Genomic DNA, 17,892 nt, shown 5'->3' with positions numbered 1-17,892 from the left:
TCACATAAATATGAATATTCTTGCATATACAGGCCTGAGCGGCATAGTTATGGGCCTGATGCAAAAACCTCATAACTCCAGCTCATTCTTCAGCTGTTTGGTTGTTTGTGACGAACAGAAGAGGGAGGCTCGCCAAGACAAAGCGCAACGGTGATCCGTGCTGACTAATGTGACAATGTTTCCTCAGGTGAATGTGTCACATATTACACTTGACACTGGTGTGATGGATTACCAAGGCCTCAGGTTATAATATCTTGGAGGGAATGCACACAGAGATACGCACACACTAACTAAAGCTTTGTGTCACAGAAACACAGAAAGTAAAGTGCACAAAAAAGGGGCATATAAACACTACACGAACATAAGGCATAAGTAATGTGTGTCAACACATGCTCACACACATTGTTTAAAGGCCCTGAAAACCTCATTTCTCAATCAGCTTCTTGTTATGAACAATGGTGTCCTACACAAACCACATCTTATGCCAAAAATAACATACAACAATTTGAGTTCACTCACTCTCTTACTCATCTTCAACCGCTTATCCGGGGTCGGGTCACGGGGGCCACAGCTCCAGCAGGGGACCCCAAACTTCCCTTTCCCAGGCCACATTAACCAACTCTGACTGGGGGATCCCGAGGCCTTCCCAGGCCAGTGTGGAGATATAATCTCTCCTCCTAGTCCTGGTTCTTCCCCGTGGCCTCCTCGCAGCTGGTCGTGCCTGGAACACCGACCTCAACTGGCTCCTTTCAACGCAAAGGAGTAGCGGCTCTACTCCGAGTCCCTCACGGATGACTGAGCTTCTCACCCTATCTCTAAGGGAGACGCCAGCCACCCTCCTGAGAAAACCCATTTCGGCCGCTTTCACCCGCGAGCTAGTTCTTTGGGTCATGACCCAGCCCTCATGACCATAGGTGAGAGTAGGAACGAAGATTGACCGGTAGATCGAGAGCTTTGCCTTCCGGCTCAGCTCTCTCTTCGTCACAACGGTGCGGTAAAGCGAATGCAATACCGCCCCCGCTGCTCCGATTCTCCGGCCAATCTCACGTTCCCGGTCTTGTCCCCTCACTCGCGAACAAGACCCCGAGGTACTTGAACTCCTTCACTTGGGGAAAGGACTCATTCTCTACCCAGAGTAGGCAATCCATCGGTTTCCTGCTGAGAACAATTTGAGTTATTTTATGTAAATCGTCGGTCACGTGAGTCGCTAGTCAGAGAAGTTAACGTCGACCATGACCGTTTCCTAACCCTAAGTGTTTGTGTTGCCTAAACCTTACTTCCTTTGAAAACGGAAGTCAATTTTGAAAGGACACTATGCATGTACCAAGCGTATATTGACACGCCCTACCTGGTCCGTCCAAAGGTAACGCCAGTCTCCCTTGCCGAGGGGCACTGACCAAGCGGCGATCTTTGACGAGTTGGGAGTGAGAATGTGTTGGCAGGCCACACTTTGCCGCTGCTCTGGTGTCTTTTCCGCTTTAGTGTTTGACTGTTAAACATTTTAATAAATAATAACTAAGAATCTTTTTGGGGGGGTCATCTGGTGTTTTGAGTCTTTCGACACCCTCAGCGAGGAGACCCAGCCGGGATCGCAGCTTGTCCAAGTAGCGCTTGTTATCCATGGGTCACCCCTGTCCAACCACAGCTGTCGTGATGTTCACGGTATCAGTGATGTTCTGGATGGTTCTTTCCTGTTCAGTCCTGTGGTGGCAAGGAGCTTGAACGCTCTGCATAAGGATTGGCTGGCAAAGACTCGCAGCCAACCTTGATGGGCACACATTGCGCACGGCATCCTTGGCTCTGGCACTAGCCTATCAGGTCTGCAATCTTGGCTCTCTCTTTCTCGTGGAGGCTTCCTCCATCTGGTCTTCCCAGGGGACATTAAATTAAAGCAGGACCACTTGCCTTTCTGTTTCGAACATCAAGACCATTTTCTGGCCTGAGCGCAGGCTCTGCCATGGCGTCTAGGAACGACCACTTGATCTTGGGTGATGCAACAGCTTCCCCCCTTCCTTGACAAGGCCAATTGCCTTCTTCGTCAGCTGGCGATCCCTGTGCGGATTCCATCAACTATTATGCCAAAAGTAACGTCTTTCCCCATGGCCTTTGGAGAACAACTCAACCCGTCCTCCTCTCTTACACAGTGGGTACACCGGTGTTTCTGCCAGACCCCAGTGGAAAAGGTTGGATGAGCTGTGGAAGCAACACATTCTCACTCCCAACTCGTCAAATACCGCCACTTGGTCAGTGCCTTTCGGCATCGGAGACCAACGCACGGGGTACCCCTGTTGCATTACTTTTCGACGGACCGGGGATGGCGTGTCAATATACACTTGTTACACGCAGAGTGTCCTTTCAAAATAAACTTCCGTTTTCATAGGAAGTTTAGGCAACAAAACCACTTAGGTAGGGTTAGGAAACGATCGTGGTTGACGTTAACTTCACTGCGACTCACAGGACTGGCGATATTAACGACTAATGTGACTCACAGGACTTATGATACTGACGAGTCATGTGACTAAAGACTGATGTGACAAAATAAGTCAATGTTACTTTTAGTTTCACACGGGACATGAACAGCGGTCTCCTGGTTGAATGTCTTGTGTTTGTTTGACCCATTTGTTATTACATCACTTCCTCCGACAGTCGAATAACACTGCGGGTGGGTTTACATTGGAGTTAGTTGAAAGCCTGGTTCGTCACATAATGTTGCTAAAGGGTGCCTCCGTGCGTCGGTTTCCGATGCCGAGGGGCACTTACCAAACGGCGGTATTTGATGAGTTGGGAGTGACAACAGGTTGGGCGATCCCTGTGCAGATTGCATCAACTATTATGCCACCAGTAATGTCCCTTCCCCATGGCCTCTGGTCAACAACTCAACCCTTTCCCCTCTCTGACACAGTGGGTACACCGGTGTTTCTGCCAGACCCCAGTGGAAAAGGTTGGATGAGCTGTGGAGGATGCCATAAACAAACTGGATAAAGAACTTGATGGAGTCGCTCGGCCTCCCAGAACTCTAACTAAGTAATCTTGTGGTGATGGCTTGCTCCCATCAGGTTCATGCTCCCTGCAGCCACATTCCCACCCTTCAGCGTGCACTTACTTCCTCCACCTCTTCTTGTGCCTCCTCGTGGACCATGTGCCAAAATCATGATTCAGCCTAGTCAACCACTTCCTGTGCCCTCCACTTCTTGACCTATATACTAATACTAATACTTAATGCTATAGAAAAATACAGTACTTAAGATTAGGGCTGTCAAAGTTAACGTGATAATAAGGCGTCAACGCAAATTCATTTTAACGCCACTAATTTCTCTAACAAATTAATACAACTCGCGATATCGATCCTTCGGAGAATGTAGCAGGCTCAGTTTTAAAGCTAAAGTCACCATGTAATACTTGCTTGTCGCAAAGGAGGCTGAACAGTGCTCCAAACTTACGCTAAATTTTGGTAGGAAAAACTGGCATGACTATTTTCAAAGGGGTCCCTTGACCTCTGACCTCAAAATATGTGAATAAAAATGGGTTCTCTGGGTACCCACGAGTCTCCCCTTTACAGACATTCCCACTTTATGATAATCACATACAGTTAGGGGCAAGTCATAGTCAAGTCAGCACACTGACACACTGACAGCTGTTGTTGCCTGTTGGGCTGCAGTTTGCCATGTTATGATTGGAGCATATTTTTCATGCTAAATGCAGTACCTGTGAGGGTTTCTGGTCAATATCTGTCATTGTTTTGGGTTGTTAATTGATTCCGGATAATAAATGTATACATACATTTAAATAAAGCAATCGTAGTTGCCCACTCCCATGTTGATAAGAGTATTATTTTGAGATTGAGATTTTATATATTGAGAAATCTCCCTTTAAGATACATTTTGAACAGATAAAAAAATGGGTGATTAATTTGTAATTAATCGCGATGGACAATTATGGGACTAATCGCAATGAACTGTTTAAATCGATCGACAGCCCTACAATTTGAAACCAAATTTTCAGGGGATTTAATGAGGATTGGGTTTAACAGTGGATGTGGTTTTTGCTGTCGCAGCAGATATCTAGAAATCCCAAACCATCAGGGAATTCTTCTTACACAAACACCCAGACTTTAATTGGCTATAAATTAAATGAACCACCATGTTTTTACACCCTGATATTACCACCTTTGCCAGTAGCGTCATTGCTGCCATCATTACAATTGGAAACACAGTCGTCAAAGTCTCATAAAAGCTAATGTGAGTTGCGGTGCTGCATTGTTTTGAACGCTGGAGCTCTAAGCGTGTGTTTAATGTGATGTATTAAAACGTTGCACAAATTGCTGGAATATGTGCTATGATAGGTTACACGGAGACGGGAATGAACACACTAATATCTGCAGGGGACACTGTAGAATTATCAAGTTATTACTAGAATTAGAAACATGTCAAACGGCAAGCTTTTCACTGTCACAATTAATCAGATGTCTTGAAATGATTAAACAAAAACATAATTAAATGTTACATCATTAAATATTGAATTGTGATTTGCAACTAGCAAGCCCTCAGGGGAAAGAAGATATGGGCTTTGTTTATTTCTAAACTATTTATTCCTTTGGTATAGAGGAACACAGGTTGTTATTTTGTACAATTACAGCAGCTAGCTTGAGGGACAAGTAAATGACAATGTAATTGGACAGATGATACAGCATGGCTCTTGGCTTCATATCTATGTCACAGGTGGTTGATAAATAACCTGCTGAGACAAAATTGTTGTTGTTGTTGTGTGTGTCTTTGTGAAATCATATTTCACAAATGATCGAAGACATCTTCGCTAGACGAGGGGAATTACAATGTATTTCCACAAGGACAGGTTGTTTCATCATCATGTAGTCACCTTTAGCTGAAACCACATGTGTTCTCAGTGTGGCATGAGTGTAAGTGAGCACTTACATGTGTGAGTGCATATATATATGTGTGTGTGTGTGTGTCTGTGTGTGTCTGTGTGTGTTCCCGCATTTTGACCTAAGTTGTGAATTTTATCCGACTGAGTTACAACATAGTGGCCCAGTCATCCATCTGTTCCGCAGCCCCAATGCAATTGTAATTGCATTAGTGCAGTGTTGATTTTTTTATTAGACACCTTTTCCCCAAGTCCCCAGGCTCATTTTCCTTTATTAGAGCGAGTCTGGAAGGACAATACAGAGCCTCACACTGCCATGTGTAGAGTCCCTCCAGGCAAAACCTCATTCCAAAGCGAGCGAGTGATAAGTGGGTAGAACTGAGACCATTGAGGGGATTTGGAAAGGAATGGTTCAGCCTGTCTTTGTTTTCTGCCTCTGTCCTGTTCACACAAGTATGTTTCTATCCAGCTGCCAAGACAAAATGTACTCTAAATATGGGAAATATCACACAAAAAGCAAAATGGGAACGCTTCCATCATGCAAATGAATCATTTACAATCACATTTCATCATAAATCACAATAATCAATTAAAAACATGTTCTGTGTTGCTGGAAAGTGTTGTGAAAATGCATGCCTCTATCTGAAGATAGAAATAAATAAATTTTAGAAGTACAGCTAATGCTACAGCTAATGCTAAAAAGGCCTCCAGTCCTGGATAGCTTAAACATGGAAGCAACAGTGTTTTATGTTGAGCGTTAATGCTTGTTTTAGACCTCAGAAATAGCAGTTTAAAGCTGCTAAAATCCATATTTTCTATAAGAACAACAGATCAAATCTTGTGTAATGAAAGGGGTTAACCGTAGTGATGAACCCACAGAGAATTATTAGCCCTCAGATCTACAGAACTTCATTCCCAGTTTCAGCTCATTGTTTTGGTTTTCCGGCCTGCAACTTCAGTGTTCTGGTTGACTCTCACTACTGTCATGGATGTAACGGTTACCGGTTTCAAGATAGACCATGGTAAAATTCCCGAAGGTTAGTATTACCATTTAAAATATAAATTAGCATTAAAAACATGTTTGATTACTGCCAATGAATGGCAAGTCTGGCATAACCAGCCCAGTCGCCAGGAAAACATTGTTGGTATTGTACGTGTCTGCAAACCACGGATACGTTGATTGTGGATTTTTTTGCATTCGGGCAGGACAAGACATATTACAACAAGCGATGCGCAGAGCAAGTGACATAGTATATGGCGTTATCAAAAGTTACATGGTATAATAGAGTATAAAGAGCAAGAAAGTCCGAAAAGGGCGTCTGGGAGTGGTGGTGGATGGATCAAACGAGCACAGGACTTTCATCCAGGAGACCACTGTTGGTGTCCCGTGTGAAACTGTAAGGGACCAAGCAGTGAAGCAACGAGGAAACAGGAGTTGTTGAAATAATTTGGGCTTTTTATTCAGCCAAAAAATAACAAAACATTATTAACCAATAACTGAATACCTAGGTCTAACAAAAAAGAGGTTAAAGTAATATAACAATACTTATTCCCACTATTAAACAAGATGTTAACTGAACAAAAACTAACCTAAACAATGAAACATGAGGGCATATATATATATATATATAGGGCTTAGCCAAACCAAAATAGAACACAAAGGGGTAAACAAGATGGACACAAAATATAATTAAATACCAAGCAGAACTAACTACAACCAAATCCCCCCCATAACATTGCAGCACTTGGTTTGGCCCAGTTTGAGTCCTCATGGCAGCACTTGGTTTGAGTCCTCAGCCACGCCCCTATCTCCACCAGGAAGTCAGCTCCCCCAACAGCCAACTCAAACAAAGAAACAAATGATTAATATAACAAATAATAATATGTGTAACCTCACAGTGTTAATGTGTGAATCTAAACTATATAAGGTTAAACACAAATAAACAAATATGTGATGTTAATTGTAAAGGTATAGTTGGCTGCAAATTAAATGAACCTGTGTAGGTAGTAAACTAATGAGATGAGAGAGTGTGAATCGGAATGATATTGCCCTGTGTGGCTGTGACCATCACAGAAACCAAAAGTAAACATTGACTTTACTCTTGTTACGTAACGTTGGTACGCTTGTTATGTAACATTATGTACGAGCCCCTCGGTGTCTGATACTGATGCACCGAGGCACACTTTAATGTCTGTATGGGACACACCAGGCTTTAATTTACTCCAATGTAAGCCCATCTGCGTTAATGTTAGACATTTTAAAAAGTGAGTAGGGTGGATGGGAGGACTGGATGTATGGGTCAAACAAACACAGGCCTTTCACCCAGGAGACCACTTTCCGTGTCCCGTGTGAAGTCAGCATTGACTTATTTTGCTGTGGTTTTGTTACGTACTAACGCCAGATACGTAACAAGCGTAGATATTTTATGTCACACACATTCTTCTTTTAACCCAAACCACGATCTTTTCTTAACCCTAACCAAATAGTTTTGTGGCATACATTAGAAGTTTATTTTGAAAAGAGTGTATGCATGTAACGAGCAGAAAGTGTACATTTCCAATGAACAAAGAAGTTTATTTTGAAAAGACACTACTCATTTAACAAGCGGACACTTGAAACGCCGTCACTGAGTCCAAAACTGCCATGGGAGGGGTACCTAGAGTGTCATAGTTTGTGTTAAGCCCGGGACACACAGGGAACGTCAGGAGCGCGTGGCGGCTGCTTTACCTGTTGTATTTTATATGTGCAGGACAGTGATGTGGAACATGCAGTAACTTGGAAATCTCCATGAATTAACAAAGTTCGGGGTTTAAATCAACACTTCCTGCTTTCATTTCAAAATAAATGCCCTTAAGTGTTTTTTTTCCTGTGGACAGAATTTCCTTCATTTTTTAAAACAAGGCTTTTATTCTGAAATATGTGCCGGACAGTGTTGTAGAACATGTAGTGACTTGGAGAGCTCCATGAATGAATATAGTACGGGGTTTTAATGGTGGATTATTACTATTATTTACAAATTACCATACGTTTCTTAACCTTTCTCTGTCTAAAATAAATATAAATGATATTTATATTGAAATGAAATGGCCATTGTGAAAGGAAAACTCTATGTAGAAAGAAAGAGCTGACTGCAGCAACTGCAGCAGCAGAAACGCAGCAGACACGCAGTTAAAATGCAGCTGGTGTGAACACCCAACGTGTGAATTTTGCAGCCGCCACGGGAAGCAGCCGCCGCGCGCTCCTGACGTTTCCAGTGTGGATGAGGCGTAAGGCTACTTCTACGTTTTTTGCCGAGTTGGAAGTGAGAAGGTTTTGAACAAAGGGGAGCATTGAGCAGCTGTACAGTCAGAATATCTATCCAGATTGTTGGAGTCATGCGGAGTCAGACCATTGGGCCAGTCATGCTGCTCTACTTCATTATTTATTTAACAAAAGCATTCAAATCACTGCTTATCTCATAATTTCTTAATTGACAGTTGAATTAGCTGTAAAATGCTTTTCTTGTATAATGATGATATGTGTTTTATCAACCTCTTCCTTTTCCATTCATCTTTAATTTGATAGATTATTAATTGCAGAAACATGTGGATTAAAAACTAGCTTCTGCTCGGGTCGGTTTCCTCATCTGCTTTATGTTTGTCCATCTTCTCTGCATCACTCTCTATCCCTCTGTCTGTCTTTTACACTTGTTTACTTCACATCAGCGCCATGTACCTGTGTGTTGACCAGCAGTGTCACTCACTAATCTTTGTCATTGCTTTGTAAGATGTGCCCGTGGCTGCATCTCTTTCCCCTTCATTTTCACTACTGTCACCTCCTGCTGTTGTAGTGTTTGACAGAACAGGAACAACAGCAGATCTCTGATAGAGAGTCACTCAAGTAAGAGAGAGTCTGGAGGCCAGTCACTGTAACAGGAGCTCAAACACATTCAGGGAGAAATAAATGTGCATGTGTGGCTCACTGTTGACTTCAAATGTAACGTATTTAAGTTTATTTAAGTGCCCAATTTATTGTCAATCTATTAGGGCTGCCCTCTCCTAGTTGATTAGTCGACTAATCAGTCATTTTGCTCTTAGACGACTGAGATTTCTTTACTGACCAAACGGCGGTGTTTCACAAGTTGGGGGTGAGAATGTATTGGTATTACCGATCTGTCGATTAAATCAACGAATTGATTAGGCAACAAAATCGTATGAGTGTTAGTCGACTAAGACTTGCTTTGGTCGAGGACAGCCCTACAGTCTATTGGGTAGAATAAGGACTGGGGCTGCAACTAATGGCTCCTGTCATAGAGTGGTGCAGGAACGAGTCCTAGAACCCAGAAGTGACTTAGCATTTAAGCTAAGGATGGAACGGTTCAGGTAAAAAATCCGACCCGTCCGGTTCGGTCAGACAGTTCGGGTCCTGTATGAATTGTTCAGTTCATTTGTAATAAGTTATGAGGCTTATGACGCTTTTTTTTATCGAGAGTTTGGCTCCCGTTTATTGTCACAGCATGCACAGAAAAAAACAAACAAATAAAGTTATCGAGGGGAAAAAAATTCTCAGTTGGCACGGATGAAGTGGCGAGTGTGGCTGTCAGTCAGTTTAGGAAATGGTAAGTGGACACGATAAAGTCCAGTTAGAGGATCCACCAGCATCGTTTGGCTCTGCTGTATGGGAGCATTACGGATTTAGTGTTACCATGAAAATAACGGAAAGAAAGTGGTGGATAAAACGGCGACTGTGTGTGAGCACTGTGCAACACGTGTGGTTTATGCTAGCAGCAATACTTCCAATATGATGAACAATTTATGAAGACATCACTCCGGTGTGTCCGTCGATAGAACAAGGAGGAGAGAGTTGGGTAGGAAAGAGCAGCTCCTTCTCCCCGCAGCATTTAAACAGCCTCTACATGCAGACTCAGACAGGGCAACAAACACAACTACAGCACTGAGGAGGTTTATAGTGAAAGATATGCAGCCTTATGCAGTTGTGGAGAACGCTGGATTTCAGCATATGATTAACGTAACGTTACTTGAGCCGCGCTATACACTTAAGCAGCACAGTAATTCCCGAACAGACACGACTAGGAATTGTGAAAGAATTGTCCAACACAGCCTACGTAGCACTTACTACAGACGGATGGACATCCAGGTCTACTGGAAGTTACTGAACTGTGACTGGCTGACTCCCTGTAATGTGTTTTATATTTATTAATTAATTATGTTTAAATAACACAGTGGCACAGAAATCCAACCGTATTCCTCCAAATACTGCACTTTATGAGTGGAAAAACTAATCTTTCAATTAAGAGCCGATAATCAGGGAATTGAGACATGTTATACTGTTGTTGTTGTTTTTTAGTATAGTTCTTTCTGGTTGAGCTTATGCTTCAATTTATTTTGATGGCCTTAGTCTATAATTACATCATATTTATATGAAAATAACAAAGCTGCATTTCTTGTTTGCACTAACTAAGGTAGAAGACCTATTCTTTCAGTTAAGATTTGACAATGAAGAAGAGTTGATGTTCCTTATGGAAGCCATACTTTTGTTAAGGCAAACATTTGTTAACTTATTTTTGCCAAATAAATGAAAAGGATGTTAAAATCAGAACACGACCTCCTCGCTGTAACATAAATGAACCGAACCGAACCGAAAACCGTGATATGATCCCAACCGTGGATTTTGTGAACGCTCCACCCCTAATTTTAGCACTTCCGGTTCCCTTGTCTCGAAGTCAATGGGTTTTTAGTTAGATGCCTAAAATAAGGTCTGGAGTTAACACAAGCTTAAGACATTTCAACGTTCAGTAAATATCCCATGTGAATTTTGAAACCTTTATTTGTCTTAAAAAAGGCGGTTGCTAACAAGTGGCTAAATGAGACTTCAAAACATCATCACGCCGACTCGTCCTCCTTTACAGCCTCGTTGTGTATACTCGTAGCTAGGCAACAGCTTGGGTCCATGTATACTTCCTGTCAGCTGATGTCATTCACACACACTGCAACCATGAATAAACTAGGACACATTTAGAATGTTTACGTTTAAATCTGTGTAAAGGGTCTAAATATTGTATATTTGTGACATCACAAATGGACAGAAATCCTGACAGCTTGTTTCAAATGCAGAGTTTCTGAATACGGGCTGGGTGTATTTCCCTGTGGATCGAGCATTTCAATACTTTCACAGTATTTATATAGGACTTAAGCCTGCTGTATAATAAAAAAAACATGAAAATCTCACTCTTTTATAATATGGGAACTTTAAGTGCATTCTTGTCATTTCCTCCCTCCGTTGTGTCTCCCTTGTTCCTGCCCCAAAGTCTTCATTTTAACTTATTGCTGTCTTCCTCATCCTGCTCTTTTTTTTTTTTTCTTGCTATACTCATTTGTTTCAGCTATATCACTTTCGTCTTCCCACCCTCTCCTCCTCCTTTATGTACTCATGCTTTTCTTTTCTTTTCCTTCTCTTCTTCTCCTCCATAATTATATCCTCCTCTTTTCTGTCTTTCTCTAACTCCACCTCCCTCTCCTTCTGTTCCACTCGTTCTCCTCTCTTTGAAATCATTCATGAAATCTAATGTGCATTTAAACATTGGTAAATCACAGTCATTTTGCGCCATTACGATAATTACCACGAACAAACGAGACCATTACAGGAAGATTTGCATCTCCTACTGGCCTCCGTGAAGCATTTGGTATTACTTGAGGGCTGCCATAAAATGTGCAGGACTGTTTCACAGGGAACGGGATGCTCTTTGTGTAGCCTCAAATTGAACCGAAGCGTGGAGCGTTTCTGGTGATGGCGGATGGTGGAGGGAGTGATGGAGAAAATTACCTCCAACATGTTTATCTAGAAACTGGTAAACGTGTTATTACTGGTCACCTTGTATTTGAGCAAGGTAGAAAAAACATGAATGTGGTAAAGTGTCTAATTGTGATTCGAGTATGTTGTGGCAACCCGTTGTCACTCCCAATTCGTCAAATACCGAAGCTTGGTCAGTGCCCCTCGGTGCCGGATACCGACGTTCCGAGGCAGCCTTCAGCGTCTATATGAGATGCTTTCACCTAACTCCAATGTAAATCCGTATTAAACCCGGACACACCAGCAACATCAGGAGCGTGTGGCGGCTGCGTGGCATGGGGGCTGCGTGATTCACGCGTCGGGCGTTCACACCAACTGCGTTTCAGCTGCGTGTCTAACGTAATAAATATATATGTACCTATATACATTTGCATAAACATTTGTCCACTCCCATGTTGATAAGAGTATTAAATACTTATAAAATCTCCCTTTCAGGTACATTGTGAAGAGATAAAAAATTTGCAATTAATTTGTGATTATTCGTGATTAATTATGAACAATCATGCGATTAATCGTGATTAAATATTGTAATTGATTCGCAGCCTTAATTTTAACACAAACCACAATATTTTCCTAAGCCTAACTAAGTACTGTACTTATGTTGCCTAAACCTAACCAAGTGGTTTTGATGCGTAAGTAAACCTAAAAACTAAGTAAACCTACGTTGGAAGTTTATTTTGAAAAAATTCTGTATGCATGTATAGAGCGGAAACTGACATGACGTCCCTGATACATCCTAAACTGACGCTAGGGGGTAACCTATGGCGTCATAGTGTCCTGTACTTCAGACTAGGGATGTCACGATACCAGAAATCTAGTAGTTGATACCAATACCAGTGAATTTCCACGATTCTCCATACCAAATTCGATATCACGGTTAAAAATAAAATAAAAATAAATCCCATGTAATGTGTACTTGTGTTTATATATATCCTCAGATTGCAAGCCGTAGTTTTTGGCAGGTGTTGTTAATGTCGGACCCTGCAGGCATCGTACATCTAACGAAAACGAGTATCGTCACTTTTTTAGAATTTTCACATCGACTTGGTACCAAAGTATCGGTACTCGTGACATTCCTACTTCAGACACTCTTACTTTAAAACTGAGCACGCTGCAACCTAAAAACCACAAGTTGCGCTAATGCATTAAAGAAATTAGGGGCTTTAAAACTAATTTGTGTTAACGTGTTGCATCATTTCCTGTCAAGCATGGAATTGGGACAAAGCTCCTCACAAACTACTAGTACTGGTTTAACATTGCATTATGGTGTTAGCTTGCACTCCAGCATACAATCTAAATATGTTTTTTTTCATTGTTGATTGTGTGGCCACGTTCACGTGACATCACATCATGAACTGAGGTTTAAGAAAATAACCTCTGACCAGAAAATCCGACTTAAAGGGACTCAATGGAAGAATCAGAAATTGCAACGACAGTCAGCGTCCTGTTGCTTGCGCTTGTGCTCGAACTACGTAGACGCATCGGTCAAAACAGTGAGGTGACACACTCGAGACTGAACGTGATTGACAGCTAAAACCACAATATCACTATATATTTCACATGCCTGGCAGTAACGTTAGTTTACCTGTCCAATAGGAAATTTGCCAGTTCGGGGTCCGTTTTGATACCCAAACCCAAACGAAGGTCCCCTCCATGAATTGAAGGCCCGGCCGACGTTCTTAGTTTTCCTTCCGACGTAGTTCACATTTCTGTTTTGCAAGACGGGCTTCACTAGTTATAACTTGTGCTTGCGTGGAGTTTGTGTTGGAGTCTGATTTGTGGTTGAGGTTGGTCGTTTGTTTGCGTTAGCGGACTCCATTTCTAACCAACCCTTAGCTATCGTTAGCTATCCCATGGATGTTTTAAAAGAACTGGATACAGCGTTGGAGGCGGGGCCCCATTCATTCCTATGAGAGTTGCTCAATGGCTCATGAAGCCTAAATGGCTCGACTTCCGTCTGGAAAAGTACCCGGATCTTGGCAGAGTAGCATCCCCTCGGCCACATGACTTGGTCGAGGGGTCCTAACGTCACGCCGTCGTCACGGCTTGCGTTCCAGCCTCAGTCTGGGCCTCACTCACATGAACGGAGGAAGGGAAATAACTCTGGATTTGGCTATTAGTGCGTTTTACAACTTTAAAAACATATTTTTTCAATAAGGGCTATTAGAGTGTTCATACTGGGGAGTTGATTCACCTCAAAAAAAATTATCTGCTGAGTTACAGACGTCTCTTTCCCAATGTAAGTCTACGGGAAAAAGTATTTTTGGGCCCAATGGCATCACGTGACAGACACGGAAGTTGCAGTACCGCCGTTTGGCCACTATGTAAGTCGGGATCAACGACCGGCGCACTTCCTGGGGGCTTGAGCTATTCCTGTAGCTGAGCTGAAGAGAGTAGACGCACGTGAGCGCGCATGACGTCACATCTGCTGGGACACCGACCCGGGTCCTTCATATAAAAAGCAGTCTACTGGCTAATAGAGGAAACACAAAAAGTCACGTAAGGTCTTATTTTTTTAGGTAAGGTTATTTGCAATAAAAGAATGATTTATACGTGTTAAAAGTTACAAACAGTCCCTTTAAAGGATTGTTCCTTCCTGCCTGCCTCCCTACCTGTCTGCATATTCACCCATTCTTCATTGGTTCTGCTATATACTGTATTTGTCTGTATTTCTTGACTCCATGCCAGCTTGTATGTTTCTGGCTGTATATTCATATACCTGTCCATGTGTGTCCATCTGTGTTTGTGTGCATATGCGTTTGTGTTTGTGAGAGGATGGAGTGAGGCCAGAGAGGCCGCAGAGCCCCGGGCTGCTGTGAAGAGAAGGATGGGCACTGACTTGTAAACTTGTTTTCATCCACACACACATACTTACACACACACACACACACACACTTGTTTTCTCCACACCGCCCCGGGGAAGAGGGGAGGCTTTCAAGACGACTGTGGAACTTTCAGTCAACCAGAAAAAAAAGGATTTTTTGGGGGAGCATATCCCAACCTGAAGCTGCTGTGTGTGTTTGTGTGTGTGTGTGTGTGTGTGTTAGAAAGAAAAATGGAAAAGTGGAGAAAACACAATAAAAGCTCTTATTAAACCAGAAAGGGCACATATGGACTCTCCAATTGAATTCTAATCAACTGCAGCGCCACATGAAGTCCATCATTTGTCTTCCCGCTTTTGGCTGAATAATTACGTCCGATGTATTATGATGTAATATGATGGATAATGTGTTGTGCCGTCTATAAAGTGGCCGTAAGGCTACAGAGAGACTATAGAGCGTGGCGGGTGCTGTGCAGAGTGCAGTTCCGCACTAGAATGACTATTATCATACAGCACAGAGCCATTTTGTCCTGATAAGAGACTGATAAGAGGCTCTTAAGCCGTTCAAAAGTGGAACGCTGTCTTTGGATGAGAGTACTCACCCTCAGTCACGTCAATTTGTCAATTTTGGCTTTTTCACTGTCAATGTCTCTTTTTTCTCCCTTTATAGTCATCCATTTAGTGACAAATTGCTTCATGTATCTCTCTCTCTTTTTCTCTCTTTCTCTTCGCAGGGAGATGAAGTGCTGACTGTCATTAAGACTAAGGCTCAGTGGCCGGCCTGGCAGCCGCTCAACCTGTAAGTATCACTCAGTGTCAGTTTCACTAAGGGAAAAGGTACTTTTGAGAGAGATGTCATTGAGAATTAAAATAAAATTAAATAAAGATAATGATAATAATAAGGAAATTGTGAAATAGCAAAGCCGACCTTGAACAGAAACTAACATCCATTTTTGCTGAGAAATTAGTACTCTATGTCCGACCTTAGTGCTTGATGTATTTTGTCACACTTGTGATAACCAAGAAGAAGAATTTTAAGTTTGATTTACTTTTCAGCAGTCCAACTGAAAGTGTCAGTGCTGTAATTTGATTGGTGCAATGTGTTTGTGGACAGGCACTAAAATAGTTTGTTATGTCTAGGGCTGTCAATTGATTAAATTTTTTTAATTGAATTAAATACATGATATGCTTATTAATTAATTAAATTATTGTACTTAATTTCTTTAATGCATTAACACAACTTGCGATTTTTAGGTTGTAGAGGGCTCAGTTTTAGAGCTAGAGTGAAGATAGGATCATATGAAACTACAAAACCTAAGAAATCCATCGATACCAACCATGTCATACTAGCTTGTTGCAAAGGAGGTTAAATAACGCTCCAAACATTTGCTATATTTTGGCGATGAAAAAACATTTTCAAAGGGGTCCCTTGACCTCTGACCTCCAGATATGTGAATGTAAATTGGTTCTATGGGTACCCACGAGTCTCCCCTTTACAGACATGCCCACTTTATGATAATCACATGCAGTTTGGGGCAAGTCATAGTCAAGTCAGCACACTGACACTCTGACAGCTGTTGTTGCCTGTTGGGCTGCAGTTTGACATGTTATGATTGGAGCATATTGCTAAATGCAGTACCAGTGAGGGTTTATGGACAATGTCTGTCATTGTGTTGTGTTGTTCATTGATTTACAATATTAAATATATACATACAATTACATAAAGCAGCATATTTGTCCACTCCCATGTTGATAAGAGGATTAAATACTTGACAAATTTCCTTTTATAGGGACTGTTTGTAACTTCTTACACATATAAATCATTGCGGGTCGGTGTCTCATGCGCGCTCGCGTGTGGCTATGCTGTTCAGACTCAGACTCCAACACAAACTACAGTGAAGCACCAAAACCTCTTGGTTGTATCTAGTGAAGCCTGTCTGTTAAACAGTGTTGGCCGCGGTCGGATGACGCGTAGGAGACCGTAGCTTTGGTCTCCAGGACCAGAGTCTCTGCTGTACTCTGCTCCTCTGCCTGCTTGCCTTCACTCACACACCGCGCTCGTTCTCACGCTTTCACTCCACTCTCACGTTCATGCGCGCACACTCCACACTGCAGAAGAGTAAGTTTAGCTCTGAGAATATCTAGTGAATGTACAGTGGATGTTTGTGCAGAAATAACTGCTGCAGCTCCTCCAGACCAACAGAGGTTTCCCGTGTCTTGTGAAGTGACGGGGCTCCGCAGAGAGAAACGTTATTGTCTCCGACCAAAACTCCGGTGTCTCCCCTGTTCCCTCCGGCCGCGGTCGGGAGGCTGAGGCAGGAAAAGCCAACACTAGGATCAGCATTGATTCATGGAGAGACCTTCGTCTGGTCAGCTAACATTACTGCCAAGCAGCTGAAATATAGAGTGATATTGTGCTTTTAGCTGACGTGTGTCGCCTCACTGTTTTGACGGATGCTCGCTCAAATTCAGGTTGCGTGTGCACACGGGCGAGCGCGAGCAACAGGACGCTGACTTTCGTTGTCTTAACGGCCACAGGTATCGCTGTTACAACCAATTTCTGATTCTTACAAACAGTTCCTTTAAGATACATGTTGAACAGATACAAAATGTGTGATTAATTTGCGATTAATCCCGATTAACTATGGACCATAATGCGATTAATCGTGATTAAATATGTTAATCGATTGACAGCCCTACTGGTAACGTAATGTGAGCGTTTTTGAAAAATGCTAAAATATGTCCTGTATTGATGTTCCGTTACAGTCAATGCGACCATCAAGCATAGACACTGTTTCCACTAATATGCACAACAATATGTTGCTGCTGCAGTATCATTGTTGTATTTACTTACACAAAACGTAAAGAGAGTTTGAATTTCAGTTTGACCTTAAATCCTTTCTCTCTGATCAATGGAGGTTTTTACATTTTACATCAAGTTGATCATGAACCTTTCATCCACGCTGTAGCTCTTGATGGATGCCTTGATCATTTATTCATCGTGTTTTCAGCAGGATTGTGCATTACAAAGTCCATTATACTGTATGTTTCTGCTGTTTTAACTCCAGTTGAAGGATTACATGCTTCTCTGTAGGATGAGAAAATTGTATAACGTTGGGTTTATAAAATTTTTTGGTCTGGTGGCCAAGCTAAAAACAATGCTGACTTTTCTCTGTTCATGAAAAGTTGATATTTTGGAAGCCCATGAAACAATGTTATTTGAATTCTGTTGAGAAGCTGCCCGAGCTTTCCTTCAAGCCAAGATTATTCTTGTGTTCTAAAGCATAACATAATCTGTTTGGTTTGAAGTAAACAAAGATATACAGAATTCTTGCTCAGT

The 17,892-nt window shown here is 42.1% G+C and overlaps 1 protein-coding gene across 1 annotated transcript in view; it reads left to right on the top strand.

Moving 5' to 3' along the window:
• Positions 1-17,892, top strand: part of LOC141766924 (spondin-1-like) — a 191,647-nt gene that overhangs the window by 125,327 nt on the left and 48,428 nt on the right. Inside the window, exon 7 of the mRNA XM_074634131.1 lies at positions 15,287-15,351. Coding sequence (XP_074490232.1) covers positions 15,287-15,351 — 65 coding nt within the window. The remainder of the gene's footprint in view (positions 1-15,286; positions 15,352-17,892) is intronic.

This window comes from Sebastes fasciatus, chromosome 4 (assembly GCF_043250625.1).
Source record: "Sebastes fasciatus isolate fSebFas1 chromosome 4, fSebFas1.pri, whole genome shotgun sequence".
Taxonomy (NCBI): Eukaryota; Metazoa; Chordata; class Actinopteri; order Perciformes; family Sebastidae; genus Sebastes; species Sebastes fasciatus.
This window is presented reverse-complemented; position numbering and strand designations above follow the sequence as displayed.